The sequence below is a fragment of the Mya arenaria genome, chromosome 7 (assembly GCF_026914265.1).
Source record: "Mya arenaria isolate MELC-2E11 chromosome 7, ASM2691426v1".
In the NCBI taxonomy this organism is placed as follows: domain Eukaryota; kingdom Metazoa; phylum Mollusca; class Bivalvia; order Myida; family Myidae; genus Mya; species Mya arenaria.
In genome coordinates, this window is record NC_069128.1 from 58941317 (window position 1) to 58965439 (window position 24123).

Consider the following 24123-nt stretch of genomic DNA (forward strand, 5'->3'; position numbering starts at 1 on the left):
ATTGTTTATCTGCCCAGTAACTTTGAAGTGATAAAATAGCTAATCAAGAATAAAGATATAAATAACTTAAAAGAAACACGCATGCTATATACAAAAAATAGAAGATTAGACCAAACCAGACACAAAGTAGGAACGTATGCGTTCATTTTTTTAAAAAACCTGGAAATATACTTTGTACCAAAGAAAGTTGTTATTTTGGTTTTCAATAACTACAAGGAATTTGCATTCGTGTTCTACAACAACATGAAGAATGAAAAAACAAATCCAAACTGTCTTCCATCTTTTGAAAGTGAACGAAATCATGGTTTAGTTTCGGAAAGGGTACATCAAAGTTTTAAAAACGGAAGTTTTCTTTTGAAGAGTAGTATACTTTCCCTCGACTGCGTAATACTCGAGCAATCTTTTTATTGGTACGTAGGCAGTGAAGAGAGATACAAGCTGTGATTTTTCTCAATATATGGTTTGGATCAGGGGCTATACAGTTTGAGACAAGTTCCTTCACAAAATCCCAACCGGCTGGAAGTACTTGAAGATAATTGTCATTACCACAATTTAAACAGTTCGATAAAAGTGACAATGAGTACATTCTTCGTTGTCATTTGTGTATCTATAGTCTCTGGAGTCAATATGTTTGCTCTAACTAGGATGAATATCAGCTTGTCGGAACAAGACATTAATGGACATTCTCTTAAACAACTTGGGGACGAAGCGGGTTTGTCAGCTCTGAGTTTGATTGGACAAGCGCTTATCAATTTGGAAAACAAAACCATTTCAGAGATTGAAGACAGTAATTTGCAGCTTCGGAAACAAATATGTGATATAAATAAGTGTGAGCCTTGGTCAAAGTGGTCCAACTGCAGTGCTCTAAGCCAAGGCTCGTACGGGATTCGAACTCGCGCGCGCACGTGCTGGGATGATGGTGGAATATGCGATAAAACGGGGAGTGGGACCATTGAAAATCAAAGTGAAGTGTGTTCAGGCCTTGTTTGTCCTGTTCAATATGAAATGGTTTCAAAATTTTGTTTTAAAATTCACACACGACATGATATGACAAGAAACAAAGCCGATGAGGAGTGCAAGAAGGATGGAGGACATATAATAAATGTGGACACTCAAGAGAGATTTGACATTCTCGTCCAGAAATATAGTGAAATCGGACTTGATAATACTTGGACTGATGGTAAAAGAAACATACAAGCGGGGCCTTGGATTTATGAGAGGGGAGGGGATCCCATGAAACAAAGTTTCTTCAAATGGGGTAGCGACGATCCTGATAATGCATCGACTGACTTATGCAAACGCTTTGAAATATCAAACAAACAATGGTTCGACACAAATTGTAACGCAGCGGCCTATTCCTTCGTTTGTGAGATTCGAAGTTAGATTTATGAACGCTGTGTATTTAAACTTATTTTCGAAGGTACATTGCAAATGGGGATGGACAAGATATATGTTCTCTTAAGGAAAGAAAATGTGGATTTGCTTGATCGCCCAATATAAATTATTGAATTGTGCCATGAGGCATTTGCTGTTTGTCAGGTTTATGTTATGCCAATTAATATATATATGCTAAGTACAGAAACAAGTCCAAAAACCGAAAGTTTAAACTCATTTATGTATTGAGCCCATGATGTCAAGAAGTATTTTCCTGTAACAGTGACTCGTTTTACGTTATATTATGTTCGTATTAGTATATATATGTATATAATAGATTATCTATAGGCAGCCAACTGGATGAAACTTGGATACGTTGTCAACATGTTCTCTTTAGTCTAATTTGCACATGTATATGCTTTGACTGGTTAATATTTCTATTGTATTATTTTTTGATAAAATTGACGAATCAATAAATATATTTATTTTTATAACTTGAACCAAACCAACGACGTAACCAGTCTAATACAATTGACTGAGGATGTTTTGCTGCATGTTCAGCGTGATGTTGCTGTGAAATAAACAATTTCAATTATTTAATATTGTTTTGTTTTATAATGCCTTTATATACGCTGACTTTGACGTGTGAAGTTTTTTGCTTTTTCTTTATCTTGTGGCCACTACTTACTAACTGGAAATGCACAGAGTGTACCAGTAAGCATTTTCTTAAATTTACCTCTCGATTTAGTCCCAAAACATGCAGGCGATCTGCGCAGGAAAGGAATAGCAATACCAGTCATTGATCTACACAGGGAATCGGATGAGGTTTGCACGAAAGAGACTGAGAGCGGTGTGGAATCGTAGATTTAATAGAATAAAGTGCACTGAGTGACTCGATAAGCTTACTTAAAACATGCATGTGTTCACGATCTGTTTAATACAGACATAATTTTCATCTTTAAAAGGTGTCATCGTAAACAAGCAATTGCTCTTTATTTGGTGCACAAGGTCGTTTCTATTTTAAACATAGTGTGTTAAAAATCCCCGAATCGAGGACATTTTCAACCAGAAGCATTGAACCAGGGAGCATGGGCTCACCTGACATTACTGCCCTTGATAATGTGTGACAAGATGTATTGAATTAAATGAAAAAGTCTGCCAACGTCGGGGCTACATGACCAATTTTGTCTTGTTTGTACAACCATTTTCTCCAAATTACACGTATCAACATAGCATACAAAAGGTCATACTACGACAAGGCCATTTGTCACGTGCTTTTGTTAAGTTAATTGATCTGTAGTAATATATACACGAATAAAGAATGGACATGTCAATCTTTATCAAACTTTACTCCAGGTACATGATTTAATCAAATGTTATAGATGGACTGTAACGGGTGTTGTGTAGTTTAAAATGTATGCCATCTGTTTCAATACAAGAATATTTCAAGTCCAATTTTTACAATGTTCTGGTGTATGTAAAATGAATTCCGGGGCAGGACCGATCCTAACTCAATTTAAGCAAGCTTTGTTATTGACCACTCGCTCATTCTGCGTAGCAAATACCTAAGGTTTGTGCCTTTTCAAGTTTTTGTTTAAGGACAAGATGAAAACACAATGCACCCTTGGGCACTTCTGACCTCAGGGGCCGATTTGATTTGTGGGAAAGGGAACTCTTAACTAATCAAATGAGCCAAAGGACTCGGTTTTGTAACAAATCTCATCATTTAGTTTAGATTTTTCAAATAAATATTTTAATACATTTACGTAATACGTTTTAACAAATATTTATTTCTTTACCTCGATATGATGTTTTCTTTGTTACACAAATAGTTTTCGTTATAATGAAATATCATATTCGTCTATAACAAACTATTTATTGGTTATAAAGAAATAAGAATTATTTTTTAATTTCTTCCAAAAAAATCGTGCTCTGTACATGTATATCCATTCACTTTACCGTTTACCTCATTAAAATATGTATACTGTATACTCAACTGATTCGACTTTATTGCCACGGTCGATATTCGTATATTATCTAATCAACAGAACCACAACCTTCGTCCAGTTAAGCTTCCATACAACGTCAAATTCATTAATAATGTTACTTTTTATTTTCCATTAGAAGTCGACTGAATATTACCCGGTGCGAGGTGATACAGGAATCCAGTGGATTTCACGTGAAATCCACTCAAAACGTGAAATCCACTCAGAACTCAGTTATTTTAATTAATAATTTAATTTTTTTGTATACATATTAGAAAGTGCCTCATGAAGGGTTTATATTTCAAATTTTATTGAAATTGGTCAAAAAATAAAGAAGTTGGAGCAATTTTTCATTTTTTTCCAAAAATAGATCGGAAATCGAGGTGAAATCCAGATTCCGATAAGTGAAATCCACTCATAACTCATTAATTTTAATAAATAATTTTCTGTTTTTGTATATTTATTAGAAAGTGCCTCATAAAAGGTTTATATTTCAAATTTTATTGAAATTGGTCAAAAAATGAAGAAGTTAGAGCAATTTTTCGAAAATAGATCGGAAATCGAGGTGAAATCCAGTTTTCGAGAAGTGAAATCCACTCATTACTCATTAATTTTAATAAATAATTTTCTGTTTTTGTATATTTATTAGAAAGTGCCCCATAAAGGGTTTATATTTCAAATTTTATTGAAATTGGTCAAAAAATGAAGAAGTTAGAGCAATTTTTCGAAAATAGATCGGAAATCGAGGTGAAATCCAGTTTTCGAGAAGTGAAATCCACTCTTTATTCACTTTTATTAATTAGTAATTTTTATTTTTTGTATACATTTTGGAAAATGCCTCATGAAGGGTATATATTTCAAATTTATTGAAATATATCAAGAAATGAAGAAGTTAGAGCAATTTTTCGGAAATCGAAGTGAAATCCACATTTTGACAAGTGAAATCCACTTTTTCAGACGTGAAATCCACTCACAACTCATTTATTTTTAACAAATTAATTTTTCTGTAGAACAAATAATTGAAAGGGCTTCATAATGGGTTTATATTTCAAATTTTATCCAAATTGATCCAAAAATAAGAAAGTTGTAGACCTATTTTGAAAAAAGATCGGAAATCGAAGTGAAATCCACATTTTGACAAGTGAAATCCACTCATAATTCATTTATTGTTAACAAATTATTTTTTGTTGAACAAATAATTGAAAAGGCTACATAATGGGTTTATATTTCAAATTTTATTCAAATTGATCCAAAAATAAGAAAGTTGAAGTTATATTGTGAGGGCGTTTTGTTGTGTATGCATAATTGTTTTATTTTTTTCATGATAAACACAATATCCATACACATCCAGGCCATACCACGTGGAGGCGCCCTCAATCATGGCCCTTTTTTACTTTCGAATTTTGAAAATATTAAAAATTTAATAAATAATCCGAAAATTGTTTGGTATTATTTGTTTATGCCAGACATTTATTTATGGTTATTTATACATGTACATTGGTTGATATACGTAATCATAAAAAAATAAAAAAATAAACAAACAAATACAACAGAACAAAGTTACACCAAGTGAAATCATATGTTTAACTTGGTTTACAATAATGAGAGATAATGAAAAGGTATGTTCACAACAGTTAAGGAAAATAATTACACAAAATAAACAATAGCAACATATGAAAAAAATATACACAGGTAAACAGAAAGGGGAAACTTCAAAGACAAATTTCTAAGCAAAAGAAGTTTCAACGCACAGAGAAAACGCATCAATAATATTGTTCGAAAAAGTGTACAATTCATTGAAATGAAGGACATAAGATTTCATAAGGACTATCACAGTGACATGGTGCACTACAAAAACAAAGGACACATTAAATACTTTCACGCGATCAGGAAACATATTACGTAATTTCACAGATTAATACGAGCTAAAAGCAATTATTGTGATGTTAGTTATAAATATGCTTATTGTTGTAATAATAGTAGTAGTAGTTCGCAAATGTGCTTATAAAAACACGTAGTTATTAATTTATTGTTGTTATAAAGTTGTTATTTATGTTTTCAAATGTGCTTCATTCATTCATTTAAAGATGTAGTAATATCTATTCATGATTGTTAATGTACTTTTAAACTTATTATGAAATATATTTTTGAAATGAATAAATATTGCATTAACTCATATAAAACGTCTCCGTTTTCAATAATAAGCATATTATAAAATGGGTCACGGACACTACGGACCATGGACATTACGGACCAGACATTACGGACCAGATTTAGGGACACTACGGACCAGATTTAGGTACATTACGGACCATCTTCAGAAACTTACGGACCATCATTTATAATGTTTTTAAACATTTTTTTTTTAATTTATTCACTCATTGGTCTTAAATTTGTTAATAAATACTTGAATATTAGTGCTCAGTATGAAAATTATCTTTAATGTAACTGAAAAATCCAGGAAATTCCAATGTTAAACATCAATGTATTTTTAATAAAATATTATAATAATTTGAATAATAATGAACGAAATATGTGTTTATCCTATAATTGTAAATGTGAATATTAATGTTTTCATATGTGATCGATTGCTTTCTGAAATAAACTTTGAATCGTCATATTTGTTTGTTTTCCGTTTCAACTGTTTTAATTGAAAGGTTCAGGCAAGGCGGGGAATCCACGTGACCAAATGGTTGGTTTCAGTGCACGATGGCGTCACCAAAACGCTCGACTCGAGCCGAAAATCAACGTTATATCTATAATTATGTATATTGTTTATTTAATATATGCTCGATTTATTTTGGTAAATAAACTGTTTTGGAAAATACTTCTGCTCGATTTATTTTGGGAAATAAACTGTTTTGGAAAATATTTCTTCTGTTGCTTTTAACTGATTTAACTGCCGATCTTTCAAATTTCGTTCATTATTGTTCACATAATTGTTATAAATGCATAGTTCTTTAACACCTTTTGGAATTTCACAAGATTTTATATTGAGATCTATTCGAACTTCACGGGATTTTTCAGTTTTATGGAAGATATAACGTCATACTGAGCATTCATATTCAAGTATTTATTAACAAATTATAAACTAATGAGTGATTAATTTAAAAAAAAAATGTTAAAAATAAATGAGTTATGAGTGGATTTCACGTCTGGAAAAGTGGATTTCACTTGTCAAAATGTGGATTTCACTACGCTTTCAGATCAATTTTAAATATATTTATCAAACTTCTTCATTTTTGGACCAATTCCATTTAAATTTTAAATATAAACCGATGATAATGCCTTTTCAATTATTTGTTCAACAAAAAAAAATTTGTTAACAATAAATGAGTTATGAGTGGATTTCACGTCTGAAAAAGTGGATTTCACTTGTCAAAATGTGGATTTCACTTCGATTTCCGATCTTTTTTCAAAATAGGTCTACAACTTTCTTTTTTTTTGGATCAATTTGGATAAAATTTGAAATATAAACCCATTATGAAGCCGTTTCAATTATCTGTTCTACAGAAAAATTAATTTGTTAAAAATAAATGAGTTATGAGTGGATTTCACGTCTGAAAAAGTGGATTTCACTTGTCAAAATGTGGATTTCACTTCGATTTCCGATCTTTTTTCAAAATAGGTCTACAACTTTCTTATTTTTGGATCAATTTGGATAAAATTTGAAATATAAACCCATTATGAAGCCCTTTCAATTATTTGTTTTACAGAAAAATTAATTTGTTAAAAATAAATGAGTTATGAGTGGATTTCACGTCTGAAAAAGTGGATTTCACTTGTCAAACTGTGGATTTCACTTCGATTTCCGAAAAATTGCTCTAACTTCTTCATTTCTTGATATATTTCAATAAAATTTGAAATATATACCCTTCATGAGGCATTTTCCAAAATGTATACAAAAAATAAAAATTACTAATTAATAAAAGTGAATAAAGAGTGGATTTCACTTCTCGAAAACTGGATTTCACCTCGATTTCCGATCTATTTTCGAAAAATTGCTCTAACTTCTTCATTTTTTGACCAATTTCAATAAAATTTGAAATATAAACCCTTTATGGGGCACTTTCTAATAAATATACAAAAACAGAAAATTATTTATTAAAATTAATGAGTAATGAGTGGATTTCACTTCTCGAAAACTGGATTTCACCTCGATTTCCGATCTATTTTCGAAAAATTGCTCTAACTTCTTCATTTTTTGACCAATTTCAATAAAATTTGAAATATAAACCTTTTATGAGGCACTTTCTAATAAATATACAAAAACAGAAAATTATTTATTAAAATTAATGAGTTATGAGTGGATTTCACTTATCGGAATCTGGATTTCACCTCGATTTCCGATCTATTTTTGGAAAAAAATGAAAAATTGCTCCAACTTCTTTATTTTTTGACCAATTTCAATAAAATTTGAAATATAAACCCTTCATGAGGCACTTTCTAATATTTATACAAAAAAATTAAATTATTAATTAAAATAACTGAGTTCTGAGTGGATTTCACGTTTTGAGTGGATTTCACGTGAAATCCACTGGATTCCTGTATCACCCCGCACCCAATATTACCCACAAAAATTTAGTGTAATGCAGCCGCAAACGATTTTTACAACAAGATATTTTATTACACCGTCGTTGATAGCAACGAAAGTAAACAACACAGGAAGTGACGAAAAGTGAAAACAATAACACCAAACGCGATAATAACGGAATAAATAAGGTAAAAAATATTCATTTAAATTAATACCCACTAACATAAATGGTTAATAATAATGAATATCTACTTTATTATTACCATTCAATTGGGTACGCTAATATTCCAAGTAGGAAGTTATGTGCCTTACTTCGTTTTTTCAACAAACAACTTTTAACAAGATATAACTGTTTATCCATTTCAATTATCAAAAGAGTTTTATGTATATTATTTTAACGCAGGTGTTTCATTTGAATAAGATTATACTGTTTTCAATGTTTTCTTACCGGTTAAGAACTGTTTTAGCTGAAAAATTAGCCAAAAGAATGCGTGTTAAGGGACCTTTCTTAACATTTGGACATTCATGATATTTCTCTTAATGCATAGAGTAACAAAACAAAGTTCATCAAAGATTTTGATTTATATGTTTATATGGACTAGATGAAAATTGCCTGTTACATATATGTCCAGCGTTTTAGGCAAAAGATGTGTTGAGTATAAGAGCACAGCTTAAACTTAAAGCCGCACAAAAACGGATCCCAAAATCTATTCATTAATTATAATGCATTATCATGTTTAACTCATTGGACTTTAATGCTCAAAGTATAAAAATGCGTATGAATAAAGTACAGATGAAAAACATACAATTTTTGCCTTTTTTTAACTGTGGAATGTATTCCTAGTCAGCATGACCATTTCTGTATCTGGTCAGAATGTTGGCAGATCGTTCTAATGATGGCCAGATAAGGGACTGATTTTTACGTAATTATCCCACATACTTAATTACATGCCTGATTTGAATAAGTTGACATGATAATGCATTTAACAAAAAAAATGTTCTTTCATCAACCTATATTGTGCGCCTTCAACGGGAGCCTTTATGAGTAAAGAAAAATAGTTGTTTATTTCCATAAATTAGAATCTACCCAAGATGCACAAAGCTCTGTCTTCTGTGCTAGAAGTGCATAAAGTATAGTATACAGAATTTTACATAAAATGTTGATTAAATTCCATTTAGTAATGGCCGCCACTCAGCCAACAGCTATGACCAGGGCAAAGGAATGGAGCCCAGAGGCAGAAGAGGCGTGGCGCTTTCAACTTGCTGGATATCGGGATGAACATGACTACAAAAACATTAAAAAGGATGAGGTACAAAGATGCTTTTTTTAATTTATGCATAGTGTGACTTCCACAGCATTGTAACTTTCAAGAGCATGCCTTTAAAATAACAACTGATTTTAACTTACACACTTATATCTGGGCCTATGATCCATTCAATCATTCTAATCCATGACTATAATATTGACCCTTTACACATGACTTGTTTTCATGTTTTAAGTGCTCTTCCTAAAGTGCGATGACCAGTGGCAATTATTATTCATAATAAATATCTAATTTCTATCTCTAGAATACACACAATTTAAAGAACCCCACTATAATCAATGATGATTAAGCTACTAGTATAACAACATTCACAAAAATCTTAAGTCAGTGTTTAAAGCTCAGTCTCAGAAAGCAGATTTCAAAATACTAATACACAGAATCTTGATTATATTTCACAAAAGCTTCGTGATATAATATTAAACGTCAGTACGCAGAAAATTGTTTTGTATTACCTGAGGTTTACATTGGTTTTTAATACTTCCTGATCCTGTAATATTTAAGTCCTTAAGTGAAAATGAAAAAGAAAATGTTCACAGGAGAAGCCAAAAATGTTCACAGGAGAAGCCAAATAAGTTTCGGGTCGCTTGAAAAAAGTCGGTCAGGTAACGCCAAACAAATTGTTGATGGATTATTGCCTCATGTGTTGTATTTGTCTTACAGGTGACACGTTGGCCACACAACGGTTACGTTAAGAAACTACAGCGCAAAGACGGCTACTGGTATTATTATAACAAACAGAGGGAGCTGCTCGATAAAGATATACCCAAGTGTAAACTGTACGCTTACTAATATGGACATTCTAACACACATTTAGGAAATAGTAATTCCCATGAACATTCAATGAATTAAATCAGACATCAATTTCACATGTTATTTTATAATTATTAGTTGATGTGCATTAAATAAAGAAATCAAACTGTTATGTTTAGTCAGGTCATATAAGCTGTGAAGGCTTCTGTAATTCATTTTGTATGTTTAATGCATTGTAAATGTGCTTTGTGGAGAATATTATGCTCTTGCCATTTTAACAATATGAAAGTACCAACACATTTTCTGTTATAAACTTTTGAGCACTTGTGATATTTTTGCAACAGCAAATTAATGTATCAAGGAATAAGTTCTATCAATTTAACAATGTTGTTATTTTGCTGTCAAAATAGAGCAGTCAAGTAATAAATGTACTTAAATCACAACTGACCATTGAAATAGTTTACACAATGTGTATCATAATAGGTCATGTAGATAGAATAAAAACATGAAAGAATGAATTGTATTTAAATGTTGACATATTTCATCTTTACTAACTTTACCATTCATTCACAATCAGACTATATCGAAGGCCTAACGCAAGATGGACGCAACTCCATATAATAAAAGGAGTAAGAAGGTCAGTGTTGCGCTGGGCCAACGACTTTCACTGGTACTGCCACTGATGTATTTATTTATTGTTTGTGTTTTATCTATGATGGAGCTTATAAATATATCTGCATACTGATGCTCTCCCCACACATTCCACGGCTGTCATATTTCATAACTGTTGGCCTGATTTACTCTAATTACGCCATTAAAATGGCACCAGGCACGTTTGTTTGTGATATATCCTCTTGGTGGAAAATTATGCCTTATGTTTTGAACATATACTTAAAATTTGTGCAAATAAAAAAGTTAAATTAATTTATGTGTTATCTTGCATTCCTGATTTTTGTGGAGTTATTTAAAAACAAGTCATCCCTTTAAACAAATATACATGTATGTAAAATAAATGAGCCTTTTTCATTTTTTCTAGTGGTTTATTTGAAAATATTAACATTAGCCTAGTCCTTTCTGTAGATAAAACTTGTCGTTTATATTGTATAACACTCAAGGTATTACTACGTCATTGTATATTTCAATATTGCGCTCCAATTGGAGACGAGCGACGTCATTTAACCAATGAAATACAACGTAAAAAATTCAGCTAATCTTTTATACAAAGATATCTTGTCTATAACACTTCTTTAAAAACAAATACTCAATTGCAGAAGGTACTGCTAATGTTAAATCACAGTGAATATTTCTTTTGAAATGTAAATATAAGTATTGAGTAAAATGCAATCCTTAAATAATAGTGGGTCATATAATAGGGTTATTAGTACTGACTACTGAGTTTTTATCCAGGAGGTTGTATTTTGAGACGAGTGGATTTTTGCAGATTAGGATTTCAGATTCGGACTTCACAAGGCGCAACACAACATTCAGGACCACAAAACACAATACTAATAACTCTATGATGATAAACAATACTGGTTAAATCACTTTAATACAAGTCTTCATAATAACAAGGTTTATTTTCGATGTAAGCATATACAGCTTATTATCGCATACAAAATATTATTACAAACATGCATGAAAATGGAATGTATAACAATAATACGATCATAGCATACAAAATGGTAAACCGCAATTATCACGGGAGTGCATAAATACATAGCTATACAATATATATCACACAGGAATGTTGATTAAAGAATTTCTCACTTTATTTGCTTTAATCACATAAATAGATAATTTATGTAATATTTTTTTTTTTGTAGTATTTAAGAGGTATACAAATTTAAACATACTTGGTCTTCCCCAATAAAATATATTTATAATGTATAATTATAATGTTCCCATAAATCCCTATATGAAGGACAAATAAACACGAAGTGGAATTCATCTTCTATGTCATTATGTCCAATGTTTGAGTACCGTCCTTGTTCCACAAATAGTCTATGTGATGACAATCTTAGTTTACATATTTCATGTCTATGTGTGATATTATCAATTGATGTCAAGTAGCTAGACATGTCAATGTTAGTCTTTAGCGCATTAAACAGTGACATTGCAGACGATGCCCTCACATCACCAAAACCTGTAAATTGTAACATATCCTTTACATTTGAGATCAAGTTACGTTTGCCCTGACTGCATTTAAGTAATAAAGCGCTATACACAGTGTACACTATATAGGTGGTACTGCAATAATTCATGACTTAAAACCAATATTATATAATCTTAACTTTTCTATTTACAAAAAGTGGAAAACGTCCCGTTTCACCATATAATGCTAGATTATTTGTAGACATTTTTACATTAAGCATTCTCTTTTAAAAATTCCTATGTAGTCTAGAGCTCTAAGTTATCGGCCATTGAAAACCCCAATATTTCAGCACAGTAATTACAAATCGATGAAACATAGGCATCAAACAAATCAACGGTATATTTGATGGCAAGTGTAAATCATTTGTCATATTTCGAAGTGACATAATTGATTTCATTGTTCTACTCGCTATATTGTCAATTCCTTTACGAAATGATTCTCCAGAGCTCATGACGAATCCCAGGTAATTATATCTGTCCACAACCTCTATATTTATACCGTTATATGAGATAACGTCCGTTTGTCGTAGTTGACCGCCCTTGCAAAAAACCATTACTTTAGTTTTGTCTACGTTTACTTTAAGTTTCCATCGTTCACAGTACCGTTGCAACATGTTAAGGTGATTTTGTAGTCCTTCGGCCGTTTCGCTAAAAAGAACACAGTCTTCTGCAAACATTATTAAGACAAGAGATGTTTGTCAAACATTATGCCCCCCCTGAGCGCCATGTTGTCAGGATTATATGGACAATTGAATGAAATATGCATGGACCGAAATGACAGCTGATTTGTCGCTGACATGGGATGCTGTTGAGGCAGTTTTAAGATTATGACCATTCAAAGTTTGAGGATAGAGTGTGTTATGACCATGACCTTTGACTCGATGACCTCAAATTCCATAGGAGTCATCAGCTGGTCACCAAAAATCTAAAAGTTAAGTTTGAGGGCCATGGGTGCAGGCATTGACAAGTTATCACACAGACAAGTTTTTTTCGTTCAAGGTCACTGTAACCTTGACCTTTGACCCAATGACCCCTAAAATCATAAGGGGTCATCTACAGGTCAGACACAACTCCAAGTCAAGTTTGAGGGTCATGGGTGCAGGCATTGTCCAATTATCACTTGAAACATTTTCGCATTCAAGGTCACTGTGAACCTGACCTTTGACCCAATGACTCCTAAAATCAATAAGGGTCATCTCCTGGTCAGGCCCAACTTACATATCAAGTTTGATGATCATAGATTCAGGCATTGTTGAGATATCACTGGGAGAAGATTTGTTAATTTTTTTGCGTTTATGGTTACTGTGACCTTGACCTTGGCCCGATGACCCCCAAAGTCAAGAGGGGTCATCTACTGATCAGGTCCAACCTACATGTCAAGATTGATGACCATAGGTCCAGGAATTGTCCAGTTTACTTCCAGGATCACTGTGACCTTGACATTTGACCCCTTAAACCAATAGGGGTCATCTACTGGTCAGGCCCAACCTCCAAGTCAAGTTTGAGGGCCATGGGCACAGGCATTGTTGAGTTATCACTCAGGCAACCTTTTATCGTTCAAAGTCACTGTTACCTTGACCTTTGGCCCAATGACCCCTATTCAATAGGGGCCATCTACTGGTCAGGCCCAACCTCCAAGTCAAGTTTGAGGGCCATGGGTGCAGGCATTGTCGAGTTATCACTCGGACAACCTTTTACCATTCAAGGCCACTGTGACCTTGATCTTTGGCCCGATGACCCCCAAAAACAATAGGGGTCATCTACTGGTCAGGCCCAACCTTCAAGTCAAGTTTGAGAGCCATAGGTGCAGGCTTTGTTGAGTAATCACACGGACAACCTTTTACCATTCAAGGTCACTGTGACCTTGACCTTTGGCCCAATGACCCCTAAAATCAATAGGGGTCATCTACTGGAGAGGCCCAACCTGAAAATCAAGTTTGAGTGCCATGGGTGAAGGCATTGTCGAGTTATCACATGGACAACCTTTTACCATTCAAGGTCACTGTGACCTTGACCTTTGGCCCAATGACCCCCCAAAACAATAGGGGTCATCTAATGGTCAGGCCCAACCTGAAAGTCAAGTTTGGAGGGCCATGGGTGCAGGCATTGTCGAGTTATCACTCGGACAACCTTTTACCATTCAAGGTCACTGTGACCTTGACCTTCGGCCCGATGACCCCCAAAAACAATAGGGGTCATCTACTGGTCAGGCCCAACCTCCAAGTCAAGAATGAGGGCCATGGGTGCAGGCATTGTTGAGTTATCACTCGGACAAGCTTTGGTCTACCAACGGACCGACCGACCGACATTCCGACAAGCCTGTGCAAAGCAATATACCCCTCTTCTTCGAAGGGGGGACATAAATATTGACAACTGGTCTAATGTTAAGCCAGAATTTATATTTTCATGTAACATTGTCTCAATATCGTTCACGAAAGGTTGAAAAGAATCGGCGAGGTGATCTCCCCTTGGAATAAGCCGATGCCATTCTTGAAGAAGTCTGGTAATTTATTTGTATGTTTAACACATGAATTGACTTCGCTATACATAGACCTAAGGCATAATAAACGCCATTTTAATGATGCACTATTTAGTTTTATGAAATCATTTTAACCAGGGCTTCCATTAAAGGAAGTTTGGAAGTATATTACTCCCTAGAAATGGGTTAAAACTTCCAAAATTGATTCCTTGTTAGTACAAAAACTTTGAAGAAAACTTCCAAAGTAGAAAGCTTGTTCAAAATATCAAAACCTGTCCATATTACTTTTATGGTTACAATTTCAATCAGTTGAAGTAAACTGAATTATTATAATATAAGTCTTTAAATTTAGCAAGTTAAAGTTGCAAATTACTTGATGTTTAACATACTAGTTGAAAAAAAAAAATGGAAAAAGATATTGTATTAGGGAGACTAAAACTTCCACATTTCAGTGAAAAACTTCCAAAATTGATGAACAGGGAGTTCATAATCCCAGTTTGAAATTCTTTAAGGAAGCCCTTACAGATTTTAACACAGCGCAACGATACTTGTTACGTAACTGATTGAGGCCTCAACTTCGCCTTATCCACCAAGTGAGTTTCATGTCCTTTGCAACATTGAAAGCCAGTAGATGGACTTCACATTTCAAAGGAAACAGACTACATATAATCAGCGATTTGGCATATTTTTTTTTACTTAGGCCTAAAAAAAATTTTGTTTGGTTAGGGTTACATCATTTTCAAAAATAGGTAGGGTATGTAGGCTTTTTATTTATTTTTATTTTTTTTATTAGGCTTTATATAATCTTTGAATGTTATTTTCAGCATTGGAGAATGGTGTTAAAGTAATATTCTGTATAAAGTATTCAAGGTTTTAAAGGGGCTGCACTCCGTGTGAGAAATAGCGAAAAAAAGAGAGAAGAAAATTGTCGAAAACTGACATAAACTTGGTATCGATGTGTACAATGCATTGAAACTTACTAACTGAAGTACCACATAGTTTACAATTAATTTATTTTTTCGCAGTTTTTTGGTATTTTTCCATTAAAAAAGATTACTAGGTATGTCTACCTAGTAGAATTCATTCCTTATGCGTGATTGGCTAGTCGATCTTATCACGTGATATTACCAAGTTAGGTATATAGCTTAAATATTCCAACTGTTTAGTGTAAGCCTTCATAGCACAGTGGATACAACGCTTGACTGCAATTTTGACGACACCAGTTTGAACCACGTCTCCGACACATTTTATTTTTTTTACATTTTGGTGTTGTTTTTTTACAATTATGATATCATAGAGTAAAAAAAAAATTAAATAATTGTCCTGAGATTCGTTACAGAAAAAAAACTTTTTTGGTGCCAATCTGGTGTATAGTCCCTTTAAACTACATATTGAAAAGCAATAAAAAAAAAACCAATCAAAATGTATTTTTTTAGGCCTTATCACCATGAACTACTAAGAAGTGTACCACTGCAAGGTTCCATAAATGTACAGTTATATTGGTTTGACATTGACTGACCAATTAAATCATCACTTTAAATTATGCACACAAGGATGGCATTTAGGAACGAACCTCTCGAAGTGCAGACAACTTGCTATTTGAAACCTTTTTTAGGCAGTACAAATTGATCTTCCCTTAACAATAACTGCAAAATAAAATAAATTTGTAAGATTGATTTCTATTGTCTGACTGACTAGAACACTATATGCTAACTTCCTTTCCAAACAGCAGCATGGCATTATTAAACTTGGCTTTGTATAAAAATTGCAATATATTTCACCTTGTCACATGTGAACACTAACAGTAAATATTTCACTCATGGCTGTGACAAAACCACATGTGAGATATAATTCTGTGCTCGCTCAGTGAAATATACCGTATTTCCCCGACTATAAGACAGGGAAATTGGGTCCCGATTTTAACCTTAAAGTAGGGGGCCCATCTTATAAGCGAGGCTATAAGAAATTCAGAAAGAATTGAGTCAGAATCAGTAATATTCAACATACGGTATTCGACTGTCTGATTTAATGTCTGTTGATGACACCCCAATAAAAGTGACAAGATCACACCCATCGGATTAAGACGACCATCTGCTTTGTTTCGCTACGATGAACACTGGATATCTTTCAATTGGCAAACGCTTGTTATCGGCCAAACACATTGTTCATCACAGGAGACACATTTTGCTGCCTTTATAATAAAAATATTTTGGATATTGTTCACCGTGTAAACATGCAGACTAACTGGCATGTTTCAATACACACTTCATTAATTGTTACATTAATTTATCCGCAATCATCAATAGTTATTATTTATTTCTCCTTATTTAAGTCTCATCAACTGCAATCCAAACTAACACCTGCGAAAATTTAACTTATTTACACATGTATTGGAATGTGTTGTGTTTGTCGGCTGCAGATCAAACGGTACAATTTGTGATGTCACAGCACGAGTTTCGAGAGATCAAAGGCGCCTGGCTATGGTTTGTATTTAAATGGGTCAGTCTTTACCGTATGATCCCATTTTACTCCCAAGATTGCATCTAGGCTGCTTAAACATACCATACGATTGGAAAAATAATAATCAATAACTGTCATCTGTGAACCTTCAAATCATGACCAAAATATTTGAGTTTAATACAAATATGCATTAACCTTTGAGTTAACAAAATAAGATACGTAAAATAAATCCTTAACTGAGTAACCTTGTTCTATTATTAACCTACCTCCACATTAAAGAGCTAACAGTTGACAAGAATTCAGCGATTTTCTTCCAGCAAATGAACAAATTTAGTTGATATATTTGACTGTTTAGCTTGAGCTTGAACATTCAGACTTGGAGAAATTGAAATGTTGGATTTGCTTTAAAAATGGACCCCGTCTAGACAAAAACACCAGATTTCATGGGTAAAGTTAGGGGGTCGTCTTATAAGCGGATCGCCTTATAGACGGGGAAATACGGTAATGCTTTTGAAAACTGAAACAAACAGTTATCCTCTTATATAGCACTGAGAGAGTAGGTTTAATGCTTGATGAAATGACTTTACACAGCAGTTATGTATAAACTAGTTCAAAAAGCCGACTGTAGTAAGTCATGGACACATTTTACTGATGATCCCCGCATACAGCTGGTACAGACTAGATGGTGGGACATATGTATAGTGTCCGGGAAACTTGTTGGTGGGATTGAGGTTCTGCCAGGCCTGATATTGGAGGTCCTTCCAGCGTGCCATCGTCCGAAAATGGTCCAGTCCAAAATACTTAGTCCAGGTTAATGTGAATAGCTCTATCACTCCGGCATGTGGCGGTAGGAAAAGAGTGTGGGTTAAGCCCGCACCATGCATAGATATCAACACATCAGCATTTGAAATAACTTGTAGCTGCTCTTTAAAACTTAACAAGTCAAGTTGAATTCCTGACACTTCTGCATGTGGGTTGCGTTTACGGAAATAGTCTAATAACTCCTGTTCATTTTTTATTTTTCGTGAAATGAGCCCGGAGGGGTTGCCTTTATGAGCAACATAATCACGGCGCCATATAAAAACTATCACAATTTTATCACAGTTTAATGACTTGGTTGAGGTGATGGAATGTTGTCCCAGAAAGAATCTAACAAATTCGTTGAGAAAGGGCATGTTTTCAAGTCCATGGTGGTTAATTGGACTTTCATAGCCTAAGACACTCCACACAAGGGTGGGTAGCTTTAATGGGTGGGAGAGACTGTCTGTATAGAAAACAGTGGTGAACAAAGATTTCCAGGTGTGCTCCAGAAGTCCCTTAGTGTATCCTCCAGACAGGAGAACAGACACATTCTTCAAGGGAATATCCAAGAGAGTTGCGACTAGAAACACATTGTACCAGTCTGTCATGGTGTGATACAGGTTGGCAGATTCATACCTCTGAACAGCAACCACAACCTTGTCCTTCAAGTCAATGTCAGACAGGACACCATTAACAGTTTGATGGATCACACTTTGTACTTCATTTTTTTGCACTGAATTGCTATACTGCTGCCTGGAGTAGATCTCCACATTGTTCATCCATGTATTCAAATGTGTGCCCTCTTTTCCATAATCAAAGGAATAATCTAATTTTCTCTTGTCGTCACATGGAATGTAAAATTTACTACTATTTGGCTGCAAGGTTACATTTCTCAAGACGGCAAACTGGTGTCCAAATCCGAGAAAAGATCCATTACAGGCGGTATATTTCTGCACCATCCAATGTCTTACACTGCTTTCTTTACCATACTTTCGCCTCAGCTCCTTTGATATCACATGCAAACGGTTTTGTTCAATTACAAACACAAAAAAAGTGACTAGCAATCCTAGAGCAGCTATTGCAAGGACCTTCTGTTTCATGTTAAGATATCGCAACTTTCGTCCCATTTTTTGTCTTTTCTAAGACTTAAAGAATGGCAGCTGCCAGCACATCGTCACGTCTGTTGGTCTTGGCATGTAGTCTGCTCCTTGCCTGAAACCAGACAAACATAATCATAAATAATGTTTTTATATTGACATGTATGCAATCTGTATGTGCAGTTTGTAACACGAAATATGGTAGTGTTGGGAATCAAACCAAATGTATACTTTCAATAATCTGGCATCCAAATTGAGTAAGTAATTTCCCTTAACATGTTTATGCATAAACAAACTCCCCCAATTTTGCATCTTTGCATTAGTACATGAGTAACAATACAGCAGATTTATTTTCCATTTTTTTTATTACATATTGTGGGCAAGTATATCTAAAATTGAACTTTTGGTAAATCAGTGTTTTAAACTAGGCCCCCTAGACAGGGGAAAAAAATGACACGGAAAGCGCAAATAGGAAAATATCACTTTTCAAGTTGTTTTTTAAAACTACCAGTTATACAAATGGCAAAGGAGTTGGTTGTGGACAGAAGCATCAGGGCTTCCGTTAAAGGAAGTTTGGAAGTATATTACTCCCTAGAAATGGGTTAAAATGTCCAAAATTGTTTCCTTGGAAGTACAAAAACTTCCATAATTTTGAAAAAAACTTCCAAAGTCGAAAGCTTGTAAGTTCAAAATATCAAAACCTTTTGTCAATATTACTTTTATAGTCATAATTTCAATCAGTTTAAGTGTTTTTAAGTAAAATTAATTATAATAATTTAAGTTTAAGTGCAAATTATTTGATTTTTAATATATTTGTTGAAAAATAGTTGAAAAAGATATTGTATTATGGAGACTTAAACTTTCATGTATATATTTCAGTATAAAACTTCCAAAAGTGATTGACAGGAAGTTGTTACAAATTCTTAATGGAAGCCCTGGAAACATGATCATAAACACTTCAGATGTGGGAAGAATTTGTGTCAAGTGATATTGAAATCATTGAAATAATTTGCGAAATAAAATAGCAGTCACAATTGAAATGAAGTGTTAGAAGTGAAAAAAACGCTGCATTTAAATGATAATAGGCGAACTTTTCAATGGATGAAGAATGAGATGAAAGCAAACCCTTATGATGTTTTTTGTTACTTGTAAGCATAATTTTTCAAAAGATAAGCTTGAGTTTTTAAGCTTGAAATAGGTTTTTATAAAATAATATTAATATCATTAATGTTGCTCTACCCTTTTTTTCTATTTTAAAATACACAACCACATAGCAACTATTGATTCAGACATTAAGCAACCAATTATCAGCGAAATCAATTGCAAACGATCTTGTTGTTGAGACATGTAGTCAGAATGTGTTGAGATTTAAAGAGTATTTGTATTAAGACTCAACAAGAGCGTTATGAGCGAGGAAGAGTCAAAATGGTTTGGACTTCATAACCCTTTAATTTGGCCTTAATTCCTTCTGCAATCAGCCAAGACCAACCCTCTTCATGCTCTAGGCATTACCATAAAGTAAACCCCAGAAGAAAGAAAGCCCAGTGTGGGGGTTGAACACACGACCACCAGAACAATAGCACGGCGCTCTTACCAACTGAGCTAACCATGGTGGCTGGTTCTTACCCTAGTCCAAATAAAATAAAAGCTGTGATTTTTGTTTTGATGTCTCTACAATACGACAAGGGAACATAATGAATATCCAAAATGTTAAAAAAAATCCCTTAACTCGCATTATTGTGGCTAGTTCTTACCCACATACAATTCAACCATGCTAAGACAAACTTAAAAAAGTGGCTATATTTAAAGCTGTATTAGCTTTAAAGGGACTCTGTCATGCTTTTGGACCAAAAGTAGTATTCCTGGTAATGCATCTGAAAACACTTATTCAATCGTTATTTTACTCAGTAATGTTTATAGGTATTTCATGTATTAATGAATGGTATTTAGATAAGTATTTGATGCTTGTGTAACATGCCGGGGCTAACTTTCAAACGTCTCCATGGCCTAGTGGTAAAGGCACCCGCTTACAGAGCAGGAGGTCGTGGGTTCGATCCCTAGCGGTGTCATCCCGAAAGAAAAATATTGGTACAAGAAGCTCCCTAGCTTGGAGCTCGCCATTTAAAGGGTAGTGCTTGGAAAAGTGGTGTTCTCAGTACTGGTTGAACCCAGGAAATTTGTACTTTGTATAGGTGCTTTACACCAAGCACCTAAAAGAACCAATGGGTTTCTTCGAAAAAGAGCTAGGGTATTACACCCGTACTTCCTTGTATCCCACCACTGTTTTTCCCGCGTGCTGTCCCTTCAACAAAGGACCCTGTTGGAAATAAGTGCTTGCACTTTCATGGGTTATCCTTGACCGCAAGGTCTAAAGAAATGCACACAATTTTCAAATGGATATATATAAGATTTTCCTCTTGGCTACTTTGCCAAATAATTTGCACTTAAAATGATGATTTAAACAATTATCGTTCAATCAATGATTAATTAACAAAAATTCAAATATTTCTAACATCCATAGACATTATTATTATAATATTTTCCCTTATCAATATCCCTAGATTTCCATTTCAAACCAGTCCAATCATAATACTTTGATATGCAGTAAGGAGCATGGAGCTTACTTTCATGGCTTCTTTTGTTAAGGAGGCATTTTTCTATTATTACTCTCAGGTTCACAGTTTATGCCATACTTTATATCTATATTAAATATAGATAGTTCGGTATAAAGCCCTAGGAAATTAACATGTATATTTACTGCTAAGACAAATAGTGTTTAACCCCTTTAAGGGATTATTAATATATTACATCTTGTATTATGAAGTTGTTTCACTCACAGAAGCCAGCACAGGAATTAATTAATCAGAAGGTTTGAATTATTTATAAACCATTGTATGATCCTAACCAGTTGGACTTGCCCATTTTCACATCAAGTTCCTAAAGTCCTTTTCTGTAGGGGAATAACCTTATAATAACACAATTTAGGGCAACTTCTATGTCAGATTTTCCATAAGAGAATTGCTCCTATTTGTCCAAAATTGGTGAGAGAATGTGAATTTCAGCATTTCTTTATAGAAGTTTAAGAAATGGATAATGCAGTGATAAAACAATGCTTAACAGTTATTTAATTCATGACAATATCAATAATTTGATAAGGTACAGTAGTTGACAGCGATGCCATATCAATAGGCGTAATCCATAAACCCACAATGATGAAATTTTATAAACAATAAAAGCTCAAAGGCACAAAATTCACAAGCTGCTAGTGAGTGTGAGAATATCTCACATATATGTATTTTTCAATGTGAATTCCATGATTTTTAGCAAGAAACCATGAAAATCGCTTACTGGAATGAACCCTTTAACTATTTCAGAAAATAACTATTATAAATTGCTGTTCGCATTATTATAAATTGCTGTTCGCATTATTATCATTATTAACATGATTATTATTCATAGTAGTAGTATTAATCAACCCTCTAACTTTAAATTTACTAACATGTTGTGCAATTAACTGTCATTTTCATTCATAAATTCACTCACTAGTTCACAAAAGCAAAAACCTTTCAGTATTTCAGTTAACGCAGCAGTCAACAGTTTAACGACAAATTTTGCAATACCGAGATGATTAAAAGGTTATTTTCATATTTTACCATGTATTTGCAAAAGCACTATGCACTTTGCTAAAAATTAAGCATTAAATCCACTGAAAAAGACTACTTTGCTCTTATACCCAGGCAACGAAGTAGAAGCTGGAAATTATAACAAATCCTACTCCCAGAGGTAGAAGTAAACAGTTTTTGCTGGTTGGGTATAAAAGACATGCCGGACCGGATATCAACGGAATTCTCCGTACCAGTCCCGAAAAGAAGGGGATCTGGTCATTTCGTAACCTTTTCATTTCGTAACCGCTGAATCTTGGTTATTTCGTAACCATTTTGTTAGTCAATTCGTAACCGTCAAGAAATCAATTGGTCATATGGTAATCATCAGTTAACGTGGTGATAAATGGTATACTTAGTACCTCGTCAAGTGTATTGTTCGATACTGAATTTATATGGCACAGCAACCAAGACACCAATCGGGAGACATTACTCAAATTCTCGCTAATAACAAGCCAATAATTAGCGTCGCTAGAAATTTCTTTATTTGTCATAGTTTCAGAGTTTATTGGCAAATCGCACAACAATATTAAGAATACAACAGGAAAAACTACTAGTTTTTTAACAGGGTTGTTTTCAACCCTGTTCAGTGTAGCCACAAACTCGTCACTCACAACATAAAATGCCTATTAATAGTAACAAGTGTCGTCTGCCCCTTTACCACCAAAAATATAGTTTGAGAAAGTGCGGACTATATAAATTGCAAGCTATGTTTCCAATAACCGATCTAGATTTGACAAAGCAAGAAGCAATCATAACGCAATATCTATTTAATTTGTTGAACTCAAATAAAATAGTATTAAATTAGTATCCCTGCGCCCAAAAATGAATGAACAGCGAAACGTAAACAAAGAATAACTATCCACTCAAAGCACATCATTCCATCACGTGACATAATGATTTCATTGATCCCAATGATCTCACAGTTTACCCGCTTAAAACATCACGTGACAGCCCACGTGGGAATATATAACAGACGCACGCCATTTTGACAGACACGTACTAAAGTGCTAACGAGTTAGCTGACAGAAATATGGAAATAGAAGGGACTTGCTGCCCATATAGACAAAGAAGGAAAAAGTTTTGAAATTAAAGATTTTTCAAGACTTATTTTGTTTAATTTATTTTATACACTTTTTATAGTGTACGTATAGACGGATGTTTGTGTATTTATTTTTGAAACTGGCATTTCATTGAAATGAATTGAGTTATATTTTTTGCTGGTTTGGTGTAAATATGAGAAAATATCACGGATTTAATAACTTTAAGGTGTTTCATTTACAATTGTTTGAAATCAATTAATTTTCAATTTTGATCATTTTAATTAAGAAACTGTTTCTCTTTAATCTGTTCTATTTTCGAAGTTTTTTTGTGAATAACAAGGCAAACATAGGCAAACTCTTGCTAATGAGTAAAGTTTGATTAGTATATACATGTATTTCATTTTCTTGGTTGGGAATAGCACAAGCATTCACCCTTTTTTATATTTTCATTTTCTATTATTT

At 33.7% G+C, this 24123-nt stretch overlaps 3 protein-coding genes across 5 annotated transcripts; 2 read left to right on the forward strand and 1 right to left on the reverse strand.

The window, feature by feature from the left end:
- The first annotated feature begins 259 nt into the window (after positions 1-259).
- On the forward strand, positions 260-1974 carry LOC128240374 (macrophage mannose receptor 1-like). Its single transcript, XM_052957005.1, has one exon. It carries the CDS (start codon positions 577-579, stop codon positions 1381-1383), a length of 807 nt encoding a protein of 268 aa, XP_052812965.1. The 5' UTR covers positions 260-576; the 3' UTR covers positions 1384-1974.
- A 6018-nt stretch (positions 1975-7992) lies between these two features.
- On the forward strand, positions 7993-10892 carry LOC128240375 (meiosis expressed gene 1 protein homolog). The gene is made up of 3 exons (XM_052957006.1): positions 7993-8081; positions 9073-9203; positions 9879-10892. Exons 2-3 carry the CDS (start codon positions 9075-9077, stop codon positions 10005-10007), a joined length of 258 nt encoding a protein of 85 aa, XP_052812966.1. The 5' UTR covers positions 7993-8081; positions 9073-9074; the 3' UTR covers positions 10008-10892.
- A 2999-nt stretch (positions 10893-13891) lies between these two features.
- LOC128240371 (uncharacterized) lies at positions 13892-22815 on the reverse strand. 3 transcript variants are annotated; one of them, XM_052957001.1, is made up of 2 exons: positions 22690-22815; positions 13892-19071 (listed from the first exon to the last, which is right to left on the reverse strand). In XM_052957001.1, the coding sequence occupies exon 2, from the start codon at positions 18984-18986 to the stop codon at positions 17691-17693; it is 1296 nt and encodes a 431-aa protein (XP_052812961.1). In that variant the 5' UTR covers positions 18987-19071; positions 22690-22815; the 3' UTR covers positions 13892-17690. The 3 variants fall into 3 exon arrangements, with proteins under 3 accessions (XP_052812961.1, XP_052812960.1, XP_052812962.1); XM_052957000.1 differs by having other exon boundaries at positions 22610-22753; XM_052957002.1 differs by having other exon boundaries at positions 22677-22751.
- Positions 22816-24123: the final 1308 nt, after the last annotated feature.